Raw genomic sequence first — 26,678 nt, 5'->3', positions numbered from 1 at the left:
ATTGATAAATTTATATCTTCAGTTTTACGAATAATTTATGTTTATTTTTACATTATTTACATTTTATTCGTCGACATGTTACTTTACTTATCTACGCATTTTTGTGATCAATCAAATTTTTCTTAGACTATAGTTTTATTGGAAAATAACTCTGTTTATTGTTTGAATCCATACAAAAAAAATTTAAAAATATTGAAAACTGAAAAATGTATATAATATTGTTTATTAGAAATAAAATATTCAAAAACATAATATATATAGTCTATATAATATATAGATATATTAACTGTGAGCAACTATATACGTAGTTTTTAGATATCAAAAGTTAAAATGAAATAACGATCGCTGATATAACTTTATTTAATATATTAAGAAGGTCTACATTGTTTATATTGTATAAATATTATAGCTATTTACATTTAAATAGATTTTTTAAGAGTTTGATTTACCTCAATATGTTATTAAAAGATTTAGAAAGTAGAATCCTTGGCTAAACTTCTATTACTTTAAAATAAAAGTTTTTAGAAACGAAATAATTTAAAATTGTAATAAACGAGTATGCGTATTTAGTATAGGATACTTACTTGTCGATTGCTGAAAGTTGATTGACACGTTCAACACTATAGTAATATCAAACCACAAATGGTTTAAAAAAATAATAATACAAACATTACGTTTGAGTGATATAGGAATTGATAGGATAGCTAATATATTGTGATAATGAAACCAGTGTGTACTATAAATGTTTTGCAATCATTTTCAAACATTAAGTAGCTTTTGGTCTAAATAATGAATGTGTTTTCAAAATTTAAAAAAATTATTAAATACGATTTTTAAAGAAAAAAATAATGACAGCTTTATTATGATAAGAGAAAACTTAACATATCATACGTTATACTATAAATAATTAATAGGAATGCTTTAACGTAGAGTTTGTATTATATAATTAAGTACCATACTTACGTTTAAATTAAAATAATTAATAAGTGGTGATAATATCACCCACAACAGCTGTTTACCTTATTCTACCATTTCTACATCACTGAGACTTACTCAATATGCATACATTGTCAAAAAAATTACATCTGTTCTGTTAAAAAAAATCACACCTCCCGATTAGAAAATTCTCATTTATCAAAAAACAAAACATCTAATGAATAACACTTAATACATTATCCCTCTAAATACAGGTAAGATGTTATCCATTTAATAATCATGAAAAAAAATTTTAATGAAAACAAAATATCATGAACCAAAATGTATTAACTTTTACAGCAGATGGTGTTTATTTAAATTATGTAAAATTCGTTTTCGTCTAATTGTAGAGTCAAATAATGCGTTAACGATGGTGTCCTGCTCCTCATTCTGTAGGTTACATTTGACTGTTCTCGTCAATTCTTGATAGCTACGCAAAACAGTAGTTTTAAAAACAAAATAATAAACCCGTATAGTTTTTGTAGGATTTGATTCTTTTTTAATAATAATCACATTTCAATACTACAGTTGATTAATATTTGTAACAAAGTATTTTTTTACAGAAAAAATGATTATTATTCATATATTTTTATAATATCTAGTGGACAACAAACCGTTTAATTTTAACATGGTAACATTTTATGAAAGTAATCAGATATGTTTTGCATAATTAACACACAAAGTGATAATATGATTTAATTTATATCAGTAAAAATTCAATGCTGAATGATTTATGGTGAATTTGAATGAAATAATTATATAAATGCACAACAATTCATCAATATTGGTTCTTTAAAATGTAAACATAGATACAACTCACTTATAATAAAAGTAATATTTATTCTGTATATATATATATATAGTATTTACTGTTCATAAAGTGAACAAAAATAATTTTAATGATTTAAATATTTATAAGCTGATTTATATTTTATTTTTACAATAATAAAGTAAATTATTTATGGTTTAAATTTTAATATTGGGTATAATACGATTATATGAGTAATGTATATAGAAAGTTTTCTAAGTTAAGAAAGAATAACTTTACACTGGCGTTCAAAGTAAATTTAGTACAACCACTTCAAATATTTAAGTAATATAGAAACCTGATAATTTTTGGTATTTATAGTGAATCACACTCATGATATTGTAAAAAAATGCATTTCATTTTATGACAACTTCTCTTTAAAATAAATACATCTATATCTAAAATATTTAATCAAGGATAAGTAAGTAACTTAAACTCTAAAAACATTATTGAACCATAAAAAAATATTAAAATTATATAAGATATACAAAGTAAAATAGTATAAAAATTTGAATAAATAAAAACCCAGATAACATTTAAATCTCATAAAGGATGTTATGAAAAATTGAGTATAATAATTAATTTGTATTTTAATATTCTGAAATACAACTTACGCTGTAACGGTGGAAATTGTATACCAGAATCGATAATTTATTGTGGTGAAACAATAATCATCAATGATGTTGAAATAAAGTTTCGTTAAAAGGATTCCCGTTGAATTCAATTTTAAAACATAAATAAAGTGATCTTCAAAAACTACTTTACGCCAAATTCTTAATCTGTAAATATTAATTTCGTTAAACTCTGTTTTTGAATGAATTTCACTGACCTTAGTGTACTGGAATTAAAATTTAAGCTAATACAAGTATTGTGTTAATTAAATTTATTTAGTATGTATTTGAATATTCACTGTTTAAAACGTTTAAGTATTATTTATAAATAATTAAAAATCGTTTTCCTCATACATACTGCTATAATATTTATATATTATTGTATAGTATATACAATAAGTACCATTTTGTTAATTATGATGATTGTATCGTTATTATATATTTTATTTAAAGATTTTAAAAATTATTTTTTGAAGAAACAGCTTTTTTAGTCACCCTGTATGAAGTAAAATGATTAAATTGTTTGTTGGTCGATTGTTTTCAAGCATATTATTGTAAATATATCGTCTAAGAATTCACAAGTAAGACTCAGAGAATTCCATATCTGAAGCACTAGCTCTAGAATAAGAAGTGGCCGTACCAGCAATGAACGCTGAGTCCGATGTACCTTCGCCAGTTATGAAATCAGCTACAATTAAAGTATCTTTATTTACCGACTGCGATAAGAACGAGTGTTCGGTTAACTGCGACTCATCGTTCCATTTTAGCTCTGCAGTCTTATCAGTATCGCCCCTTAAACTGAATAGGTCAGACTTAAGTTGTTTTAATCGCTCCTCTTTCTAAAAAAAAAAAAAAAAAAATGTATAAATATTTATTATATTTATAATAATAACTATAAAATTGATTTCAATAGTTAAATGGCGAACCCATTTAAATAGGTTAAATTGATTAATTTAATACAAATTAAAAAAAAATAACAATACAACAATATACTATATTCAAGAAACAAATAAGAACTAACAGTTTACTAAAATAATTTTAGTATACATATTTCTTTGTTTTTTTTCTTGTAAATGTACATATGATATATATATATATATATTATGTATAACGTATATCAAACTAAGTAGTATAAACTGACATAGTTTTTGCTTGAAAACATTTTTCTGTCATTTTTTTATTTATTTGGCTAAAAATATTTAGTTAATTAAATCTTAGATTTATTAGTTATAATATAAATTATATTAACTTATAACATTTTAACTTTAATATGTTCTGAAACTATATTCATCCATTAATATTTAATAAGTAATATATTTTATAACAAAAAATACACAATACAAAAATTCGAGCACTTTAGCCGTAGTTTTAAAATGTATTTATTTTACTTATAACAATCAAAGAATTAAAATTTAATATTACGTTAATTATTAATAAAAGTACCTCTTTTATTTTAGCTGCAAGTTGTTTATTTTCTTCAATAAGTCTTTTATACTTATCTTCGTCTTCTTTTGACATTCCAGCATCAGGGTTATATTTAGATTCCGGTTTATCATGAGGATCCCGAATAACTTCGATCACCTAAAATTTACTGTTACTTATCTGCCACAGTTTAATTTTTATTATTTCTTACTTTTGGTACGAATATTAGGGCCATTGAAAGGAAGCAACAGAAAATAACAGATAACGCTACAAAAGCGAAACTAGCATCTTGCTGTGATGCCGTCACCATAATCACGGGTGTAGTTATCAAGCACGTAACAACCACATTGTAAATTGACATTCCGACGTACCGCGAATCATTTATTTGTCTCAATTTGACACTTCTGGTTTCATACGAGACAAAAAGTCCGAAGAGTAAAAGCAATCCTTTGTAGCTTAATGTTAGACCTAAAAAAAAAAATCGAAAAATGAAGTATAAAATATTGATATTTTTATTCTTTTTTTAAACATCAGTTTAAAAAAATAATAATCAAGATTAATAAAACAGATTTGGTGAAGGCATTTAAATAACACAATATAATTAACCAAATGATATTTTAAGAACACATTTTAACTTTCAATCAAAAAATTAGTATTAATATTATATATTTATATACATATGAGATCCAAGCAATGTAAATCACAATAACAATAAATATGTTTATTATAAAACTTCACACATTTATGTACTCATTTCACTAAATTATTTAGGTACCTTATTCTAAAAGGATTAAAACTACTCCATAAATTAATTAAATCAATGACTATAAACACAGAAATAAACTTAAAAAATTTAATGGTATTACTTTTAGTTTTTCTTAAACGAAAATGTTTAAGGATCTTATTGATCCCCATTATCCTTATTTAACGTCTATTATGATTAGGTGCTAATAAAGTTATTTTGAAATATTCCAATTAATTCTAACGTCCTTCCCATGGTATTTAATATTTTACAGGAGAACGCCAATGTGATATCATCCATCACAAATATGAAATAAAAAACTATTTGAACAAATAGATAAAAAATAATTATCATATTTACTTATCGATTTCTATTTATAATATAATTATTTTGTTATATATATTATCAACATTTAATAATTATAAATTTATAAAATATACAAAAATGTTAAATACTATGTAGACTTAAGACTTACTTAGCCAAAAATTGTGATTTTCACTCTTACAGTGCTCTAGTTCTGGTCTTATTTTTACGTCATCGTTGCTATTTAAAGGATTTTCCATAGGAAATACTTGTATATCACGCTTCAATGGATCCATACACTGCCATAAGAATAGAATTGCAACATCGACAGCCAGTAAAAATATTACAATTGAATACATTTTCCACGGCTGCAAAGCTTTCTAGAATTGTAAGTTATCAGATTAATAAGGATAAAATAAAACTACAAAAACTTAATATTAATATTACCCTAATTGCATTTTTCTTTTGACTCGTGTGCAGTCTGTGCACTCTCCACACCTTACTATACATAGCTCCATAACCTAAAGTAAATCCAATTGACAACACCCAAGTTTTTATTTGGCATATGTTTGGAAAAACCGCTGGTGATATAATTTGACCGTCCAAGCCAAATAAATAAATACTGCTCAAGCTCAATACGCAACCGGACAACATAATTGTATTGCAAGCTGGATATGATTGAGCGATAACCCTGAAATATTGTTAATACAAATAATGAATAATATTAATCAATATTATATTTTATAGACGTTTAAAAAATTGATTTTCATTTGGGATATACCTTCTATGATGATTTAGAACATTAAATATAATAAGGCTAACTGCACCAAGTATTCCAATAGTTGTGATTACCCACATGCATATCAATAATGGTATCGATAACGTGCGCAATACACGGCGAATCACAGTTCTGTCTTGAGGAACTTTTCCACCTATTTTAAATATAAAAATGCATTAACGTGATGGGTTTAAAAATTAAAAGTCAAATTGAATTATTAAACTAAATGTTATTGTTGCATTATGAATATTTAAAATTTCATTAATATTAAATCGACTAACGTAAAAAAGGTACATTTATAATACTCACCTATCCATTTCTCCTTATCGAACCATGTTAAATTATCAGCCTGTGTGTCATAGTAACCAAGCTTAACGTATTTTCCTTCAATAACTTGTTCAATCTGCGTTAATGCTATACGGTCACCTTGTGAACTGAAAGCTACCCAGCCCTAAAATAGTTTTTTAACTATAGATTTTTTTTTATGTATTTTTATTTGAAAACTCACTGATATCCCAAGAAACTGAGTTGAATTTATGGCTGAATATATATGATCAGCAATTTCTTTATTGTTGTAATTAAAACTGGTAATTGATTTTCCTTGTTTTTCCAGAATACTCATTGTTTTATTAAAAGCTAGTGTTTCAAAATAAATGTTTTAGTTATTAAACCGAAATAATAGTTTGTAATTTTATTCAATACCCAACGCTACAGCCCAGACAGCATCGTATGCTAAGGGCGCTTCTTGATAACCTTCAGGATAACGATGCCGATCAATTGCATAACCACCTGATCTTAAAACATTTTCTAGCCTCTTACGAAAGTCTTCAGAAGTCTAAAACAATAATAAAAAATATTGTATTTATTATTTTCAACATATATTACAAATAGCCGTGGTCCGATTTTGAACTACGACGAGAAAATAAATAAACTAACAAAAATATTTTACTTCAATGCTAATATTGTTTTCATTATTTATCTCTGTATAGACTTAAAATAACTTTGATAAATAAATAAAAAAGGTTTTTCTGGACCTAAAAATGTTTTTTTCTTCAAATCATCCTAGGCCCCTTGATTGTCGACCCCTGATAAATAGAATTTTGAACTTGTATTATAAATTATAATAAATAATAATAATAATATGCTTAGTTTTATATGGTGCCAAGCTCAGTAAATTCATAATAAATTAGTAAAACAATTTAATGTTTTGTTAGATTTGTTAAAACTAGGTACAAATAAGTAGATTGAATAAAGTAGATCCAAAATTAATTTTTTCTCATGTAAATAGTAAATTCATATGCAAATGCTTAACTTATATCAAAATCCACAAGACATACCTAATATATTTTGTATTTGTTAATTTACATCAACAAACTATTTTTTATTAAACATTACATTTTATTCAATATTGATCAATTTATATGATCTATAATAACTAAATAAAATAATATTATTAATTTTTTTCATAACATAATATATTTACTCTTATATCTTCACTTGAAGAATATTTTTACGTAATTTACATTTACATTTCTATTAATTTTTAAATTTTAATCAACTCATTAATAAACATATTTTAAATATACTGGTACAAGCGTTATTTAAAAAATAAAATACTACCATTCCGGAAATAGTCTTTTGGTTAATATTTTGATTCCACATAAGAGCTTCGGTGGTAATATGACCTTCAGCTGCAATTCTCATTTCTTGTTTTGTACATTGGATTCCTTCTTCTTTCAAATTTACTTCAAACCAGTTGTCTTTATACCAACCTAGATATTATTTACAAACATATATTTAAATAGCATATTTTATGTACAAAGTAATTTAAAATAATTCAAAGTGCTTACCAATAAAAAACCACACATAAGCTTTTCCGTATAACTGCTGTTTATACATCTCACATAATACTTTTCTAGCAGCAACGACGTAAAATAAGCCAACAATGATCCTGGCGTCTTGTCTGCGCAAGTTTTTAACAGCATCAGCTGGATCACTAACAAAACTTTGCCTAGTAATTATTTCAATGCCATTTTGTTTACATCGAGTCTCGATATCCTCCACTGTCTATAGATAACATTTTAATTTAAATATCCAAATATACAACAAGTATATATTTTTTTAATACATACAGAAATAAACACTTCTTCGGTTTGCTGTAGAATAGCTATTCTATACCATTCGAACTTTTTCATTAATGTGATTCTAGTTGGACTATGAACAGTAGCTGAAGGATGCGTTCTAAACAGTGTGGGAAAACGATTTCTATCTGACAATGCTGGTGAACTGGCACCATAACATAACTGAAAAAAATATTTTAGCGAATATATGAACAAAATAAATATGTATATTACAATAATAAGGTACAAACTATTGAAAAAACCAATTTAAGAAAGAAAGTTCAAATAGTCAATGGTTTATAAAAATAGTAAAATAATTGACGTAAACGATATAGACGTCGAAAAATTATGATACTTTTCTAATTATATACCTATATAATTGTAGTAAAAACTTAATTAAACTATAAGTTAACTTACATGAAATTCTAATTTAAATCATGTACCACATAATTGATGTGATTTTCGATTCCATTTAGTTTATTTTAATAAGTGTAAAATATAATATGTAAATTATTTAAAAACATGTACGTCTTTCAGAATTATTTGAATACGATTAATTAAGTTATGATTTTTACTACAATAATCTATCTGTATCTGTATTATAAAAATATAATTTTCTAAAATTATTATTTCAAACTTTCAAAGATAAAACTCTGAATCCAAAACAAACGAATGGCAACACCAATTACTTAATAAAAAATGTTGCACTTAAAAGATGTATTTAAAAAAAAACTATTTTTTACATTTAATTTATTATTGCTATATTAGTGATATTAACATAGACGCAATTTGGGGGGCTTGAGTGTTCTTAGTACCCCCAATTTTGAAATTAGCACCAGCAAATTTTTTCATGTTAATTTAGATTTTAATTGTAACAGGTATCCATAACTTCAAGATAACATTTTAAAAAAAGATAGAGGAGCTTCAGCGCCCTCTGTTTTTTCATTGAAATTGCACCCCTGAGTATTAAATTTGATTGTGAACTATTAAAAATAGATATACTAGATTTATATATTCTAAAACATATAAGGTAAACATTGGTCACGTTCTTTTTCTCGACAAAAAAATTTTTAATAAATAAATATATAATGTATATATATGTATATTAAATTACGAATATACAAAATAATTTAAACACTTTATATTTTTTTTCATTTAAAACCTACAATTTATATATATTTTACTTTAAGTAAATATGATCATCTTTATACATGATATAAATATATTTATATGAATTGTAGAAGTTTAATATAGAATAACTAAATTTATCGTTTTATCACTATAAAAAATGTTAGTTTAACTTCATTGATATAAAATATATATATTTGTATATTAGTTATATATTAATTTGCTGTTTTTACTTACTACAACTAAATTCCACATTTTTGCGGCTTCAGCAACAGTTGTGCATACAGTACTACATCCTGCTAATAACATTAGTTTTTGAGGTTTGTTATAGAGGAGATCATACATGACCGATGCACCAAGTCCTGGATCACACTATAAAACAAATAAATTGCCGTTTTATTTTTTTTTATTAAATTACGCATATACGCATATAGAATTAACATTATAAACGAATCAGTGTAATATAACTCTTGGTCGATGAAGCCAAAGTTAAATTATATTCAATAAAAAAAAAACAAATTAAATTAACATTAACAAAAGAAAAAAAAATTCACTTCAAATATTATTTTAATATAGAAAAAAATGCACAGTATTTATTTAGATTTTATATGTATATGGTGGTATAGACTAAGACTAATTAGAAGTAAAACTTTGTCTTTTTAAATATAATGTATTGAGTATTGTATTAGGCGTGTAATTTGTTTATAAAAACTTTTAGAATATATTAATTATAATAGTTTGTTAGAAAATGAATTGTTTTATAATTCTAATTTGTTAATTTTTTGTATTTTAAATGTAATACTTATAACTATTTAAATTTATAACTTCAGATATAAATACAAATCATACACTCGAGTTGTTAAACAATAAAACTATAAAACATTAAATAATAAAAACATGATTTTTCAAAGCAAAATATTTATTTCTATTGAACATGAACACTTTTAAGATTATAAGTATAATATTGTTTTGATAACTGTATGAGTGAATATTCCTAACTCAAAATATTCGGTAAGAACTTACCTCGCTATCATTCCAATGCAATTTCAATTGATATCCGGATAGAATGCTATTCTTGTTCACATCTTCCAAAGCTAGCCTAACCGCAGGCTCACAGGCTTGACCTCCTTGCCATCCGCCTTTGCCGCCGATTGGGAATATACCGCCGATGTGTAATACATTATCTTCCTCTTGTAATGAAAACGGAACATCGGTTAACAGCACAAACACGATTATCGCAAATCGAATCATTTAGCCGACAAGTAAACAAATAATAAACCTATTTGTCTACATAACGGTGTTATATTAAAATGCAAAAGCCATAACGTCGAGTTCGGTCAGATGTCCCACTCCGTGTCAGTGGATTTTACCGGGGTAAGGACTTTGGTATTGATTTTCGCAAAGTCCGTGGAGCGCTGGTCTCCATGCTGTCACCCTTAACATGTGGTAAAATGGAAGAAATAATTTATATTCTTTACTTTTTATGCTAAATGATTGTTTAGAACAACTAAAACAGTAAATATAGGTAAAGGTAATAATTTCATCATTTCAATAGGTGTATGATAAGGTATTATTAATATTAAATTATATGCAAACATTGTAAACAATATAACGATTAATGTCAAATCCCTTACTCTAATCATAATGCATTTTTTCTTCTATACATATTTATGATAATTAAACAAAAATTAACGTTAGTTGTATTCATTAACTAAAAATGTCTAATGATAAATAAACACGCTTCCGGAAAAGTACTACTTTACATTTATATTATACTATTGATATATAAATATAATATGAGAATTAAAAGATCAAAATGTATGACTTCTCCAATCATTAACGTATGAGAATTTATGTCTTTTATTTTTTTTTACTAAAGTTATTAGTAATTACTCTCCTGTATAATTTTAAATACGCTATAATATATTAAGGTATATACATTATTATCAACCATACTAAAAACAATTGTAAGGTTATAACTCATAATGTAATTTAAATTTGGTGAATAGGTACTGAACTGTGAAATTATTTACACCAATATCAAATTATATGTGAAATATTATTATACCTACTCATAGTATGCTAAGATATTTGAAAAGGTTAGTACGCAATATAACTCTGTTTAAAAGTGAATAGAAGTAGGGAGTTTCTATAAACAATAATAAATTAAAGAGAATGCGCGAGGACATTATCTTCGACAATTTGACCAATTAATAGAATTAGAATATTTATTATTTATCTTTAAAAATATATCTAAATAACAATATAATAGGTACCTAAGCAAACGTTTAAAATGTAAAATACATTTCTGATTTCACACATTATTTCTTTCATTACTGTTGAAAAATAATACAAATTATGTATTAAGCAATATTAAGCGGGCATTTCATATAGTTCATAATAAATTAATAGATTATAGTTGATATATTACTGTTTTACTGACAAACTCATATAAATAGACTACGATAAGCTTGCAAATGAAAAACAAATCTATGAACTTGCTCTGTTGTATAGAATATTTTATTATTGAATGAATATACTTCATATCATTGATAAGTTAGTATTTACCTTTATTAGATGTATTAATTTTAATTCAATGATAAAGAAAACGGTATGTTACTATAATGTTAACCTCTATTTCTATGATTTTTTTATAATTTATTTATATAACTACTAGCTGTCCCAGTGTACTTTGTCGGCCGTACAAAATGCATTCGTGTTAAGTTTGGTTGCCTATAACGTTAACAATGCTAACATTTAGCATAAGGATAAAAACTATTTTTGGTTTTCTGATTTGGTGTATACATGATATCTCTGACTTATTAATTTTACATAACTGTCCCGCCAAGAGTTGCTTTTTTTAATCGATTAAACGATTATGTATCATTCGTTAAAAATAATCTATTGTTTGAATAATCAATTAAATAATCGCACAGCCCTAGGTATAATAAAAAAGTCATTAACCGAGATAAAAAATATCCTATCTTATGGCGGAGATAAAATTACACACGTTAATCATAATTTCATCAAAATCGGTTGAGTAGTTTCGGAATGCATCGAGAACATCATACTCGTCGAACACCAATTATTTAAATATATTAGTTAGGTATTTTCGTATTAGTAGGTATCTATTTTTATTGAATATTACTTAGATTTAATGTAACAAACGATGGAGTTATAAATAATAATAAAAAATAATAATATTAATATATCACTATATTTATGAATTATCAGTATATCACTTATAGGTAAAGGCCGGAGTAACATTATATTAATACTATAATATGTAGGTCAAGTTATTATTAATATTAATTGAAAAAAATAAGTTAAAAATTCTAATTTTCTATCAATACATAGTTCAAAAAAGCAAAAATATTTTTAAAAAAATTATATAATGTCCAGTTAATGCAATAAAAATGTCAAGTAGGCATATACCATCTACGGTTATTTATATTTTATATATTAAAAATTACAAAAAAAAAATTATTTAATCAGAAACTGGTGCTGAATATTTATTCTGTCTTGATAAATACACTCATCGTTTTAAAATCAATAAATTTATGGCCAAGGAACATAATATTTGATTTTTAGATTTTAAACGGAGCAATGATTATACTGGTTTATAAATCTATAGACTGTAGACCGTTTCCTCTCAGAATCATTTTTCGTATACAATGATACATCATTAACTTCAAATTTGACACATAAATACATCATTGTATAGCAAAGTGGTGCCCACTTGTCTACCTTTTTTATAATTAAATGTATTTGTACTATGTAGTATTTATTATTAAAAAAAGTATTTGAGACAACCGCATCAACGGTATAAGACATGAGTATATATTATTATATCATCTTGTATAATATAAAATGTACATGTTTAAGTAGGTACTATATTATTATATACTACCGTACGATACCACAACATTATTTGTTTCGAACTCCAATTATTATATAAACTTATTGGCTTATGATTACTTTCCCACAGTCCCACAGTACGTTTCACACATTAGGCTTAACCTAACAACAGCAGAGCATGAAATCCGCATATATAGTATCATACGGTTTTGCTAAACCGCCTTAAACAATATGACTAATTTATGTATAAATCTATTATAATACGCTAGCATAGGTTAACAGGTTACTTATAATGTTTGAAATATATTATAATGTGTAAATTCTATACATGTCAAATACAATCATATTTAAATCACCAACAACTTTAAACTATTGAACTATGTTTATTTTATATATTTATATAATTTTCCTTATAATAAGATATGAACAAAAACTATATACAAAATTTAATTTTAAATAACAAATGCATTAGCGTGTATATAATTGAACTGTATTTACATAATTTCATAACTGTATAAATGTTGAATATATAAAATATAACTTTTCAATAATTGAAGTATATTTTAGGTAATCTTAAAAGTCATCTTTTTCAAAATATTTTAATTTTAGCGCGAGCTATGAATATTATTTCAAATATTTTTTACTTATTTTTAATTATTTTGTATAATTTACGAGCATTATTGATTAATTTTAAAGTGATAATATTTAAAATTACTTTAATCCTATTTTGTTTAATTTCTATAACTTAAAAATTAAGTATTTTTACAGAAATAATTTTTAAAAGTTGATTTTTTTATTGATGTCATATAGTTAGTAATTTATAATGATAAAATGAAAAAAGTATTTTTCTAAGTATTATTTTAATTTAATTAATAATTTTTTATCGTGGCATTATAATAGATATATTTTTAAATTCGAGAAATTTTAGTGTTCGAGAATAATTCTGTATTAAATTTTGTTAAATATTATGACGTTGTAATGTCTATTTATTTGATAGAATAAATAAATAAATTATTATTATCAACAATTTTGATTTAATATCAATACAGTAATTAGTAAATTCTAATTTTAGGTAACTATAACTATGTACCAATATCGTAATATTTAAATCCCTGTATTAATACTATGAAAAATATTTGACCTACTAATTATATAGTATAGTGGTCTACGTCCATTTATGGTCACTAAATCATTATAGTATTATTGTGCAAATACTCGTATGTATCTACCAACAATAGTAGCTTTGTACATGCCACTCGATAATGTGGCATTGAATAATTACTTAACCATTATGTGAAGTGATTGTGTTTTGAATTTTTGAAACTGAATATGCAGACAACCGTCGACTATGTTATTGGAGAATATTAAATAATATAAATGAATGTAGTAATTACATTTTGTTAAAACTCCTAACACATTTTATACATTTTGTTAGCTATTATAAGTTCTTCAGTCGCACGATCACTTTTAAACCAAAATGATAATATATCTAATAATCAATATTTATTTAAGCGTTTGTTTATGTGATTTAAACGTGGTATATCAGTGGGACAAAATAGATTTGTCAATTCATGAAACGGAACATTCTTATATTCCAGAAAACAATCTTGTGCACAGAATGAAAATTTGGAACAACACATTGTACATGGCCATACCCAGGTTTAAGCCAGGGGTTCTGGCCACGTTATGCAAAAGTAACAGAGGTACTATACAACCATTTCCGTCTTTAAGTCTTCAAAGAGTTGGTAGTTGTTTTGGAATGCAAAACATCAAGGAAATCGAAATTGATCATTTAGGTCACTTATGGATGTTAGACGTGGGTAAGGTTTACGATCTAGAAGAACCCGATTACACCTGCGATCCGAAATTGCTTATACTGGACATAAACACGGGTAGAATGATACGATCAGCGGTGATACCGAGCAGCATGTACACTAATCAAAGTGTACTTAGTGGCATCTCAATCGATTTGAAATCACTTACGGTTATAATAGCTGATATAGGTCCCAATTCTGGGTTTATTGTTTATAATTATGACCTAGGATTTTTTCAAAAATTTCAATGTAAATTATTATCCAGCGTTAAAGACTATAACGAAGCACTTTTAACTATATCTCCAATTGATAATATGTTATACTTCACCACCGTAGAAATGGACAGTCTATTTACAATTCCATTGAGTGTATTCGATGCGCCTTTCATCAACGACATAAGTCATTACGTTAACAACCAAGGACTGAAAACAGATACATCGACTGCTATGATCATGGATACGACTGGGAACTTGTATCTAGGTTTGACTAGGAAAGTAATCGCCTGGAACACTTTGAAAAACAGTTTCGACGTCAAAGATTTGTACATACAAGAAGTGAGATTCGATTGGATTTCAAGTTTCGCATTTGATTCAAATGGATACTTGTGGATCACTACCTCGGCATTCAGAGATTTCCTAAATGGGTCAAGTTCGAGGAGAATGAATATTAAAATATTTAAAAGATTTTGTGGTACAACAGCCTTCGCACTTCAACATTTACAAACGTATGTAAACAATAACACACTACCAAATAATACCAACTCTGCCGATTCTAAAATTGCTACTTCTATTTATCTTTTAACTCTAATTATATTATTAAAATATATATCGTAGAAATGTAACGCACTAATTAAAACAATTGTTTTTAATCTAACAACTACCTATACACGATAGTCATTAGTACAAGTTGTAAATTGTAATAAATTAAAGTAAAGCATCAATCCACTTTTAAATAAATATATAATAATTTTGTAGCGTCATATTCTATTATTAAAAAAGTAGGAATTGATCTAATTAATTAGATAGGTATAAATAAATAATTCATTAATATAATATAAGATCAATTACGGTACCACAAGAAAATTTTTTTCTTAAAATTAGAATTCAGATTATTTATTTATTATAGTAAAGTAGGTAAAAATAAAATATTTTAGCTAAAAATCCGATATAAAACTATTATTCTACATGATAAAGAGAGTATATTGAGTTTATTGTTTTAACAATATACACGTATTGTCAATCTAAATAAGGAACTACTTCCTTTAGTTTTTTTTGTTCTGATTTTAGAAACTGCTTAAATTAGGGTTTTGATTAAAATCGGTACATAACGGTTCCGAACATTTTTTATTTATTATTTTTAAGCACTAAATTATTAAATTATTTATAGGTACATACATAAAATACTATTATATTTTATACATATAATATCAAAATTATAAATAAATAATATTAAGTATAAATAGTTAATAAAATCTTAAGATTTCGCGAAAATTAAATTACTAAACAAAAATTATATTAATTTGTCAAAGCACTTCTTATTCTTAAAAAATGGTCATAAAGATGTGGACAAAATACATAAAAATACATTATTTTTTTAATGTATCATCATACAATGTAAAAACAAATATTTTGAATTAATAATACGGGTTCTTTAGATCTATTTTCAGTTCCAGTTATTTTGATATTAATATATGTGAATTTGGTTCCGATTCTCAACATTTTAAAGATTTTTGGATTTCAAAACTATTATTTTTAGTTAACTTTAAATCTCTGAATTCTATAAATTACCTGATATAATTATTAATGCTCACATTAATTCCGGCTTCTGTTCAGTGTTCGTTCCGTGCGGTGTAATTGTTAAAAAGGAAAAAAACAAATGTAAATCTGGCACTATTTTTTTTTTAACTATAGGTATTATACATTTAATATGTAACTCTTATTAGATTCAAATTCGTAATTATCTATTTATTTTAAATATACATATAACATTTTAAGTCTTTAACCAAAGAACACCTCCATGAATCATGATGTGATAATTATCAGATTACCACCAAAAAATATTTTTATTTTAAATTTCACTAAATTATTTACCTACGATAATTCTTAGTTGTGTTATTATTTTGTGGAAAAATGTATGTATCTTTATAGTTAAGTAACTATATTGAGAGATATAAATTGAGATTTTTAGGGATCAAAGCCTTCTCATAAGTAATCGTTTGATCTACAATTTTCTAAGTTCTCTTTCAGAATGAATATTTTAATCATATAAAAATAGAATAGAGTTAGGTACTTAGTTAGAATTTTATGTGCAGGCACCAGCACCTAATTGAATGTTAAATAGTTAAAATATTGATTAAAAAACAAAAATATTAACCTACCTATGTGTAATTATTTAATTGAACCATTTGTAATGTTTGCGAACTACACCTTTTTCCTTATTTCTGCCACTCAATCTGGTCGATATATATTGTACGCGTATTAGCATTGAGAAAAAACTATAATTATAGAAATCCATAACATAGTAGGTAGTAGTACTACTTTATTTACTACTGTATATAGACATATAGTAATACAGTATATGGAGCATCTCCGGAGTGTTAAGTAAAAATAAGTTTGAATTTAAAAACATTGTTTCATTATCATAACCTTTTAAGTGAATGTGATAATGTGATATCATGTGATTATAAAATATATTCATAAATATTATCACGGACTAAGATATCTTAGTCCGTGATATACTAAAGTACTAATGCACATAATGTAGATAAGAATACGTGAGTGGCATGTGCATCGCGGTACCGAGATAGGTACACCGTACACAATATATATTATACCGGTAATTTTTATAATTATTTGAATTTGAATTAAATAAAACAAAGCTATGAGTGTGTTAAACCTAAAGAGTGTAAAACGAGATTTTTCACAACTCAATTACCGACCAGATGTCTGTCATCCAAGTCTAATCAATGAGTTGAAGAATATTTTAGAAGCCACAGGTAGAATAAATTAACAAACCAACATTAAATACTAGTAAATATAAATAAAACAATCAATCGGGTATTAATTTTTTTCAGGGCTCCGACAAGAATATGATGCTTCTATAAGTAATATAAATTCTCATTCGCTCATCAACATCATTCAACAGGTAATTATTATTACCCAACAATATAATTATTGTTGCTCATTAAATTTGTATTGTGGACATTAAATAATTTTTTTTTTTTGTAACTTTAGGTATGCAAGATATGTTATTCAGATAAATGTAACAAGGAATTGGTTGACAACTTCTTAACATTTCTAGCCAAAATATACACCGAACATTGTATTGATGATGCAGTAAAACAAACTGTTACAAAGTGAATATTATATTTATTTTTTGATTGTATTGACTATAAGTGTTATGGATATATATTATTTAATTTTTTCAGATGCTTAAAAACTTGTCCAGTTCTATGGCGATCAGAATTATCTATTGCTATTTCGTGTCAGTTTATTTCAAAAATGGAAAATAAGCAGAATTTATCTGAAACAGAATATTTCTTAAAAACATTAAACGAATGTTGTGAAAAATTTCCAGATTTTATTTTAAATTGCATTGACAAAGTTATGGTATTTTTTGAACTTAATCTACGTAAATCATATGAAATATTAGTGTAAGTAATTCTACTAGTTGAAAAAAATTACAAAGAAGTATTATTTTGTTCACCCAATATAGTATTTAATTTATATTTTTAAACTACCGTTAAGTAAAAATTGAATGTTAATTGTCAATTTAAGATTTATGTTTATCTAAACAATATTTATGATTAATTTAATTTGTATTTTAGTTGTGAAAGCTGTCCTACACAAAAAATATCAGCTATCAGATGCATTCATGAAAGTTTTCGATTTTTTCTAACAGCTTATAAAAAAAATGTATTTCCTGAGACTATACATTTTAATGCATGTTTTATGGATTTATTAGATAGTGATCATTTACCTATGGAAACTCTTTTTAACTGTTGCCTTTCAATAGTATACTCATATATCAAAAATAAATCTACTCTTGAATGCTGGAAGGTAAAATAATGAATTTACAAAAGAAATATAATTATAAGATCTTTTGTTTTAGATGTGTTTGGATAAACTTTCAACGCGATCAGATTTGATTAAGTTAGGATTTTGTGTGGCAATATTAAATACTTTCACTGGTGAAGAATTAAGAATGATTGAACCGGGCAGTGAAAAATCAATTTGTTCTAATTTATATGATATTATAATGGAGGCCAGTAATAGGTATTCAACAATATTTTTAATTATCTACATTTAATATTTTGTTATACCTATACATACTTGTAATTGTTTCAAGAAATTTGAATGATAGCAGTATTATTATATCTTCAAGCCGAGTGTTGGTTATATTTTTAAAACGATTATGTACCAAAAGTGAAATTAATTTAGAAAAAGAGCAAATTGAAAGTTTAATCACTTTTCTTTGGATACGCCTGGATCATTTTATAGACGGTGTAAGGCATTCTGCTAGAGACGCCATGATAAATATAATAAAAATGAAAGGTATTTCCAAGTATATACAATATATAGTTCTCCAATCATACATTTATAAAAAATTTTATTTTACTTTTAGATGAGCATATATTAGATAATGTATTGAAACGCTTATCTACATGTGATAAAAATTCCAAAGCATTTTTTGTTGTTTTATCAATAATATCAGATAAAGTTGATTCTGGATCAATTATTAAATATTTACCTAATATTTCTGAAACTTTAATAGATTTAATGACTTCTAACAATTCAGTGAGTAAAAGTATTTTAAAAATAAATCACATTTCTAGATTACTATTTTTTAAATTACAAAATAGTTTGTTAATTAAAACTTGATATTTTTTTTTCTAATAATCAATCAGTGATTTACTGTAAAACATAAAATTATTTAGTTATTTAAAATGTAAAATAATTATTTACAGGCCGTAACAGTTTTTATAAATTTGATGTTGAACCATTATACAATAACTAAAAATAAACTTTGGTTTGACTATTGGTTACATCCATTATTCAAGAAAACAGATAAATTAGATATAAAATATTTTGAACAAATTATTACTAAGGCTGTTGAACTAAATCCTGATGTTTCAAAACATATATATGAGTAAGTTTATGTATCGTTACTTTAATAAATTAATTTTTTTTTTCATAGATAAATTGTATGGATTGTAAAAATGTATAAATAAATGTACTTTTTATTGTTAAATAATTATTAATATATTGTTGTGTTGTATGTTTCAGTTTAAGTAATCAAAATGAGTTATCATTAAAAATATATTTAATTTGTTTCAACATAGAAAAAAAAAATTACTTAACAAATAATGATGACAAAAATTGGATGAGTCAGACGAATATTGAAACATTAAAAAAAGCTCTTCATAATAATAATGAAAATGTACATTAGAAGTTATCTTTAAAATTTAATCAGTATACTTAATACTAGTCTACTGTCTATTTGACATTTAGTAATGTTTATTGATGATCATAATATTATTTTATTTAGATCCGTTTTATTGCTGTAAATCTTATTTTGGATTGTCAAAAAAAAACTCAACCATTCACAGATAAAGAGTTGGAATTAATGAAATACTTTATTATTTATAATATTAAAACTGAAAAGGCATCTGTTAGACAAACAAATTTGAGCTTTGTTAAAAAAGTTAGTAAAATATAAAATATTTAAAACTATGGAATATTTAATAAGTTTTGTTTTATTTTTGATTTCAGACACTTATAAGAATGAATGAAAGTCAATTTTCTGTTACAGTTAAAAATGATAAAGCTTTAAATTCAAAATTACTAAAATACTACACAGAATTTCAACATTGGTTCTCAAATTTTTGTTTTCAAAACCTTTTTCCTGATGCTAATTTTTTTAGGCGCAATTTTGCTCTTGAATCATTACGTCTTATTCAAACATATCTTCTCCCAACTGGTATTGTAGGACTTAATGAATCAAAAAATTTCTCCGTAGTTTTAAATTGTTTATGGGATACATATGAACAAAATAAAATATTAGCCAAAGATATATTAACTTACAACAGCCAAGAATTAATCAAAGTGGTAATTACTTAATAGTAATCCATGTTTAAAATAAAATTCATGATTGATGAAATGTATTGATTTTTTTTTTCTTATAGAATAATATAATAATTGAAGATATGTTGAAAACATCTAAAATATTAGCATCTAGTACTAGCCCACCTGATTCTATTACAGCAGGATATTTATTAGAAGTAGTTATATTTTTGAAACAAAATACAAAGTGAGTTTAAAACTATTAAAATAATTAATTGTTATCTATTATTATTTATTTTACTTTTAATCAGGGACAAAATTGTGTGTATTACAAAATTCTAAGTGTGTAATGGCCTAACTGGTTTTACAGTTTTTTCTTCATTTTATTTTTGGTTGATCAATTTATTTTAATACATTTATGACTTATTTTGTAAAAATACCTTTTCTGCATAATATATATATTACGGGCAAAGGTTGAAATAGGGGCAAATGACCGGGCAAAATGCAAATTACCCACGAAAAATGTAAATTTTTCCACTTTCGCCTTTATAAATCTAATTGTAACCAACTTTCCTTATTTGAGTAATTACCATAGCATCTTAAATATTGCTCTAATATTTAATAATTAATCATAAAATAAATATTATTGATCAAATATGATCGAAAATGCATAAATAATACCATACACCAAATAGTACCAATCGGCTGTACATTAGGTGTCAGGTGTGTGACTATTATGAGTGTATTTTAAATTAGAACTCAATGATATATCATAATATTCTAGTTATGAAGAAAGTACATATGCTATTATATTGGATTTACTAAACAACCTTAAAAAAGAAATTGAGCTAGCTGAAGAAAATCTTACTTTGGCATCAGCAAAAGGACCAATGTATGGATTAATTCACACTATAAGACATTTACTAAATACTCTTAATTGGCAGTAAGTTTTCTTTTACTTCTAAAATTGTTAAATAAATTAAAATAATAAAATTATATTGTATAAGCTTATTCGAGTATAGTTATTATAATAGATAGTTTTGCAGGAATCATTGTTTTAAGAATAGTTGGACTACTTTCATAGAAAACTTATCAACAACTTGTTTAAATTGTATAAAACTTGTATCTGTTGTTGTAAATGATTCATCTCCTGAGGGTATTATTCCAATGGACGGTAAAGTACAGTTTCACATATTTATTATTTTTATCCATCAAACCTAATTTTATAAAATGTAAAATATAAAAGTTGATAAATAAATATTTAAAAATATAGATTTATATCAAAATGATTGTCAAGTGACTTCACAAATGGTTCTACTTTGTTGCTGGCGTACTACAAAAGAATCATCATTATTATTGGCAGATATAGTCAGTATTATTGAAACACAAGATTCGAACTTAAGCAATGCTCTGATAACACAAATATGTTCATGCTTAACTTTATTACTTTCTGAAACTAAACACCGAGGTGCATTTGAACAAATATATGTTGCATATTTAAAAGTTTGCTCTATCATGTGGAAGTATGTATTAACCACTAATATGTATATATATATTACAGTTATATTATTTAAAAAAAAAACTAAACAATTAATACTAAAATACTAATTATTTGTTTTATTACTATAATTTAAAATAGTTTTTAACTCATTACATTTTCTAATATATTATAATATACTCAATGATTCACTAACCATGTCATCTCCAATGTTTTCCCTTAATAATACATTTATTCAAATTCAAATTGTTTTTAAATGAGAACCAGAATCTTTTACCATCTAAAAATACTCGTTTGAATTTCAATTTAGATACAAAAATATTTTCACAAATTCATCTGATTAAAAATGTACAAAATGAAAAGATTATTATATCATTTAAAAAAAATTAATTGTTGGTGTTGACATAAAGCGCTGATTTTTTATTATTATAAAAAATGAAAGTATTTTAAAATATGGTCCTTAAAAATTCTCCACATCAGAATTTGAATAAACTCATTATTAAATTAAAAAAAATATGGGAGAACTTTCTTGATGAAATGTTATATATATTATATGTATTATAATGAGTTTCACAGTCTGACTACTAAATAGAATCCACTGTTTGTTGGGATAAAAAAGAAAAAACTTTACCTAAACTTATGCTTCTTATATTATATTGGATAATTGAATTACTTTTATGGTTTTAAATAGTTAAAAGCTAATTAATGTATGTGTCTAACAATTAATATACAATTTTTTTTATACTTTTAATATTTAATATTAACATTGTGTTCTTCAGTGTAATTATAAATTATAATTATTCATATTGTTTACCAACATCTCAAGAAATGGAAAAGATTGATCAATAAAAGAATAAAATAATTATTTATTCATTTTGATAATTTTGAAACATATTTGCAATGAGAACCTTCGTTAACTTAAAAATTGTCTAGTCTACATTAAACTAATTTTGGCTTTTACCCCCAAAATAAAAATAAAATAAACAAAATGTCAATATAAAAATATTTATAGCAAGCTAGTAATTTATCTGTCTATAATTATATTTAAAGGGCTTTAATTTTAGCTTTGAAATTAGTTATTTAACATTTTCATTTTAAACATAATAATTTATTAGGTATATTTTATAGAATCAAAATGATCAACACCAATGTGATAACATTAAAATGAACTCACTCTATATATATATACATATTATCAAAATAATTATTCTCATCATTAACGTAAGATACTTATATTTGGTTATAATTTGTTTAGGTCTCCTACGTTACACAAAATTCCTCTAAAATATCTTGAAGATGTGTTAACAGAGATTAAAACTGGATTGGATGAATCATTCTGTGTTACAAGAAGAAGTGCTGGAATGCCATTTATCATTCAAGTAAGTATTTTTGTAAAATAATAATTTTAATTCATTTTTATATAATATTATATTCATTTATTTCTAGGCACTAATCTGTACAAACCATGATAAACGAAAAAATGTTAATTATACTATGGAAACATTGATAAGTATTTGTGAAAATAAGAATATAAATGAAGATTTAAAAGTTGGAGTGGTTCATGCTCTGAATGTTTTAAGAGCATTATTTAGATGTTCACAGTTAGGAGATCTAGTTGGTCCTTTTGTGTCTAGAGCAATTGATATATCTATAGTATTATTTAACTCATCATCGTGGCCAGTAAGTATAATATTTAATATGATCAAAATTACTCTATCTTTGACATTTAAAAATGTTATTTCACTTAAGTCTTACAACCTTTTTATTGGGTAGTCTAGCCTAACCAATTTTTTAAGTCTTTGAAACTTATCAATTTATTTATCCTAATACATTTTTAAAAAACATTTACATTTTTATAGATTCGTAATTCTTCTACGTTATTACTTAGTGCATTAGTTAATCGTGTATTTGGTGTTCCACGATCGTCTACTGAAATATCTTGGAAAAATCGTATGACTGGTCGAGAATTCTTTCAAAGGTATCCAGAGTTATATGATACATTTTTAAATGAATTCAAAAAATTTTCACCAATGGACATGAGGCCTTCATTGTATCCGACATTATTAATACTTGCTAGACTATATCCAACACTTAATGAAGCTACTGATTGTATTTTCCAGGTAAATTTAAATTTTGATTATGAGTTATTTGTTATATTAAAATAATACAAACATTTCATTTACAAATCATTGTATGTATACAATTGATTAATTAACAATTACAATTAATTATTTTTAAGTTGGCCATTTACATTCCGTATATATTTAAATGCGCTCAAAGTCCAGTTATGAAAACTAGAATGTTAGCTGCAATATCAATTGCACCTCAAGTTACACAAAATAAATTAGTTGATCATCTTTACATAACATACAATGAATTAATTATGAAACGTTCAAAAGAAAATACAACACATGGACTTTTATTACAGGTAATTTAAAATGTTTACTTATACTTATTAACCAATGTTAATAGAATATACATAATTTATTTACATTTTTTAATAATAAAATTAATTTGATTTTAGATGTTTAGCTTGGTTAAAAATCTACCAAAACTTGCATTAGATGATTTTGATAAATTAGTTTCATTAACTGAAGATCTTATAATGAACTATGACCAATTTACTAATTGTTCTTTTATCGTACAAGAAGTTTTCTTAAGATGTATTACATGTTTATGGCTTCAACTTAATAATTTACAGTATAATGATTCTTTTAAACAATTTTGTACATTTGTCTTGAAATCAATTACAAAATCAGTTGAAACTAAAGCTATCGGACAATCAAAATATTTGGAAAGTGCTACATTATTATTATTTGCAATCAGCCTAAAAGCTCAAACTGATTTTTCAATAGTTGTATACAATATTATGAATAATACAGTGCGCTGTGAAACAGTATTTAAAATTTTAGGTATTATTTTATCTGAAAAACCTGTTGAAATTTGTGATGATTTAGATCATTTTAAAAATCTCTATTGGGATCGCAAAGTTTTAGCAAACCAACTAATAGCTAACAAAAGTCTTATGGAGTTAGTCTGTCAACAGTGCACTTTAATAGATTCATCAATTGATATCAAATATTTTGTTTTGTCAAAATTTACTTCAGTTCTAGACATATATTTCAAAATGTATGATTCAATTGATAATTTTATTTCAAAATTGTTCAGTATTAGAAGAGACTCTGAAATTGCCCAAGCATTATTATGTATAAATGAATATTTGTATACACAAGTAAGTAATATAAAATTTATTACTTTTCTTTACTATTTACTTGATTTATAACAAAAATTATTTTTAGAAATCTTTAGATCAATCAGTGATAGAAAAATTAACACACTTATTTGACAATATATACTGCGACCAACGATCTGATGAGTGTAAAAATGCTTGCCTTGACATAATTGTTAATCATTATGATTTACTTATTAGAAACAACTCTAACGCGATTGTTTGTAAGTGAACTTATTAGAATTATTCAATATTAATAAAACTATATAAAATACATTTTTAATTGGCTTTGCTCATAGTTCTCAAGCTATGGAATATAATGATACATTATTCTGAAGATAATAATGAAGAAGTAAGAAATCATGTGTGGAGTTTGGTGAATAAAGATACAAACTGCACTAAATCATTTGAGTTATTATTTGACAAATTTACAGAACATTTCGAACAATTTCCATCTGCTGTTCTCATAGCTTTAATATATTGGTCTTATTTGGATGTAGAGTTATATCAAGATCGTCCAGAAGTAAATATATTATTATTTTCAATAAATTATTTAGTGTTATAAATTAATTTTTTTTCTTTGATAGGGACAAGTTTTTGATGGTGGAGACACTAGTGAATTCAAGGAACATACAATTCGAAGAGCTTTGGCACTTAAAATAATAATTTATCTAACAAAAATCAACCCTCAATCAATTAATTTGGAAATGAGTAATCATCTACAGGAATGGATAATTGAAGAATGGACAACTGATTTTGATGATAAGCCAACAGTTCTTAATTTAAAGACAATTGGAGATTTCATAACTTACTCTAAAAACGTGTATTCAATAACCAGCAAACTCATAAGCAAACCCATTAGTTTTAAACTAACAAATTAAAACTGTCCAATAAATATTTTAAATACTAATTGTTTTGTTTTAAAAATTAAATATTGGTTACCACAAAAAAAAAAAAAATGTTAACATCTATATGATGCAAAGATTTAGGTATATTTTATTTTCATTTTGGATTCTATTGACAAATTTCTAGTGTTACGTCATTATGGTGTAACTTGTAACTGTTTTTTAATTGTTATTTTTCCTAATTTTATAATATTTTCACAATAATATTGTTGCTGATCAATGATTTACAATCGAATATGATTATTGGTCACATTACAATAGAAATACAGATTTGTGCAAAATGTAAGTGTAAAAGTACATCTTTATGACAAACTATGAGACCAATGTATAATGTTGTCTATCAACCTCTCTGTCCTGTGAAGCCAGTCACCAAATCTTTCACAAAAGCATTGTGATGTGAATTCCTTTTTGTATGCAACATTTTT

The 26,678-nt window shown here is 24.9% G+C and overlaps 3 protein-coding genes across 9 annotated transcripts; 2 read left to right on the top strand and 1 right to left on the bottom strand.

Annotated features, from left to right (window-relative positions):
- Positions 1-1,115: 1,115 nt before the first annotated feature.
- On the bottom strand, positions 1,116-10,243 carry LOC113553069 (gamma-aminobutyric acid type B receptor subunit 1). 6 transcript variants are annotated; one of them, XR_003405189.1, is made up of 16 exons: positions 9,911-10,243; positions 9,125-9,259; positions 7,772-7,942; positions 7,490-7,706; positions 7,260-7,411; positions 6,342-6,474; positions 6,148-6,275; positions 5,949-6,090; positions 5,643-5,793; positions 5,309-5,552; positions 5,034-5,241; positions 4,028-4,284; positions 3,838-3,975; positions 3,035-3,233; positions 2,398-2,562; positions 1,116-1,405 (listed from the first exon to the last, which is right to left on the bottom strand). XR_003405189.1 is itself a non-coding variant. In XM_026956217.1 (15 exons), exons 1-15 carry the CDS (start codon positions 10,136-10,138, stop codon positions 1,392-1,394), a joined length of 2,517 nt encoding a protein of 838 aa, XP_026812018.1. In that variant the 5' UTR covers positions 10,139-10,243; the 3' UTR covers positions 1,116-1,391. The 6 variants fall into 6 exon arrangements, 5 of the variants coding, with proteins under 5 accessions (XP_026812018.1, XP_026812039.1, XP_026812027.1 ...); XM_026956217.1 differs by lacking the exon at positions 2,398-2,562; XM_026956238.1 differs by lacking the exon at positions 2,398-2,562 and having other exon boundaries at positions 3,108-3,233.
- Positions 10,244-14,209: 3,966 nt separating this feature from the next.
- LOC113548010 (major royal jelly protein 5-like) lies at positions 14,210-15,392 on the top strand. Its single transcript, XM_026948642.1, has one exon. It carries the CDS (start codon positions 14,223-14,225, stop codon positions 15,390-15,392), a length of 1,170 nt encoding a protein of 389 aa, XP_026804443.1. The 5' UTR covers positions 14,210-14,222.
- Positions 15,393-16,720: 1,328 nt separating this feature from the next.
- LOC113548009 (thyroid adenoma-associated protein homolog) lies at positions 16,721-26,258 on the top strand. 2 transcript variants are annotated; one of them, XM_026948640.1, is made up of 24 exons: positions 16,721-17,554; positions 17,633-17,703; positions 17,793-17,914; positions 17,987-18,211; positions 18,386-18,617; positions 18,670-18,833; positions 18,907-19,112; positions 19,183-19,355; positions 19,526-19,707; positions 19,845-19,998; positions 20,107-20,262; positions 20,331-20,666; positions 20,744-20,868; positions 21,406-21,564; positions 21,668-21,795; positions 21,895-22,144; positions 23,375-23,498; positions 23,566-23,799; positions 23,979-24,239; positions 24,359-24,547; positions 24,644-25,351; positions 25,419-25,572; positions 25,648-25,871; positions 25,936-26,258. In XM_026948640.1, the coding sequence occupies exons 1-24, from the start codon at positions 17,440-17,442 to the stop codon at positions 26,227-26,229; spliced, it is 4,986 nt and encodes a 1,661-aa protein (XP_026804441.1). In that variant the 5' UTR covers positions 16,721-17,439; the 3' UTR covers positions 26,230-26,258. The 2 variants fall into 2 exon arrangements, with proteins under 2 accessions (XP_026804441.1, XP_026804442.1); XM_026948641.1 differs by having other exon boundaries at positions 17,532-17,554; positions 17,860-17,914.
- Positions 26,259-26,678: the final 420 nt, after the last annotated feature.

Source organism: Rhopalosiphum maidis, chromosome 1 (assembly GCF_003676215.2).
Source record: "Rhopalosiphum maidis isolate BTI-1 chromosome 1, ASM367621v3, whole genome shotgun sequence".
Classification (NCBI taxonomy): Eukaryota; Metazoa; Arthropoda; class Insecta; order Hemiptera; family Aphididae; genus Rhopalosiphum; species Rhopalosiphum maidis.
Note: the sequence above shows the minus strand (reverse complement) of the source record. Positions and strands in the feature narration are given on the sequence as shown.

Bases quoted from the DNA above. Each gene is read 5' to 3' on its own strand.
- LOC113553069 (XM_026956209.1), bottom strand. From the start codon at position 10,138: ATGATTCGATTTGCGATAATCGTGTTTGTGCTGTTAACCGATGTTCCG. The intron at 7,412-7,489 runs GTAAGCACTTTG...AATAATATCTAG, and splicing joins TTATGTGTGGTTTTTTATTG to GTTGGTATAAAGACAACTGG. The intron at 5,553-5,642 runs GTATATCCCAAA...ACAATATTTCAG, and splicing joins GTTCTAAATCATCATAGAAG to GGTTATCGCTCAATCATATC.
- LOC113548010 (XM_026948642.1), top strand. From the start codon at position 14,223: ATGATAATATATCTAATAATCAATATTTATTTAAGCGTTTGTTTATGT.
- LOC113548009 (XM_026948640.1), top strand. From the start codon at position 17,440: ATGAGTGTGTTAAACCTAAAGAGTGTAAAACGAGATTTTTCACAACTC. The intron at 20,263-20,330 runs GTTAGTAAAATA...TTTTGATTTCAG, and splicing joins ATTTGAGCTTTGTTAAAAAA to ACACTTATAAGAATGAATGA. The intron at 23,800-23,978 runs GTAAGTATAATA...ACATTTTTATAG, and splicing joins TTAACTCATCATCGTGGCCA to ATTCGTAATTCTTCTACGTT.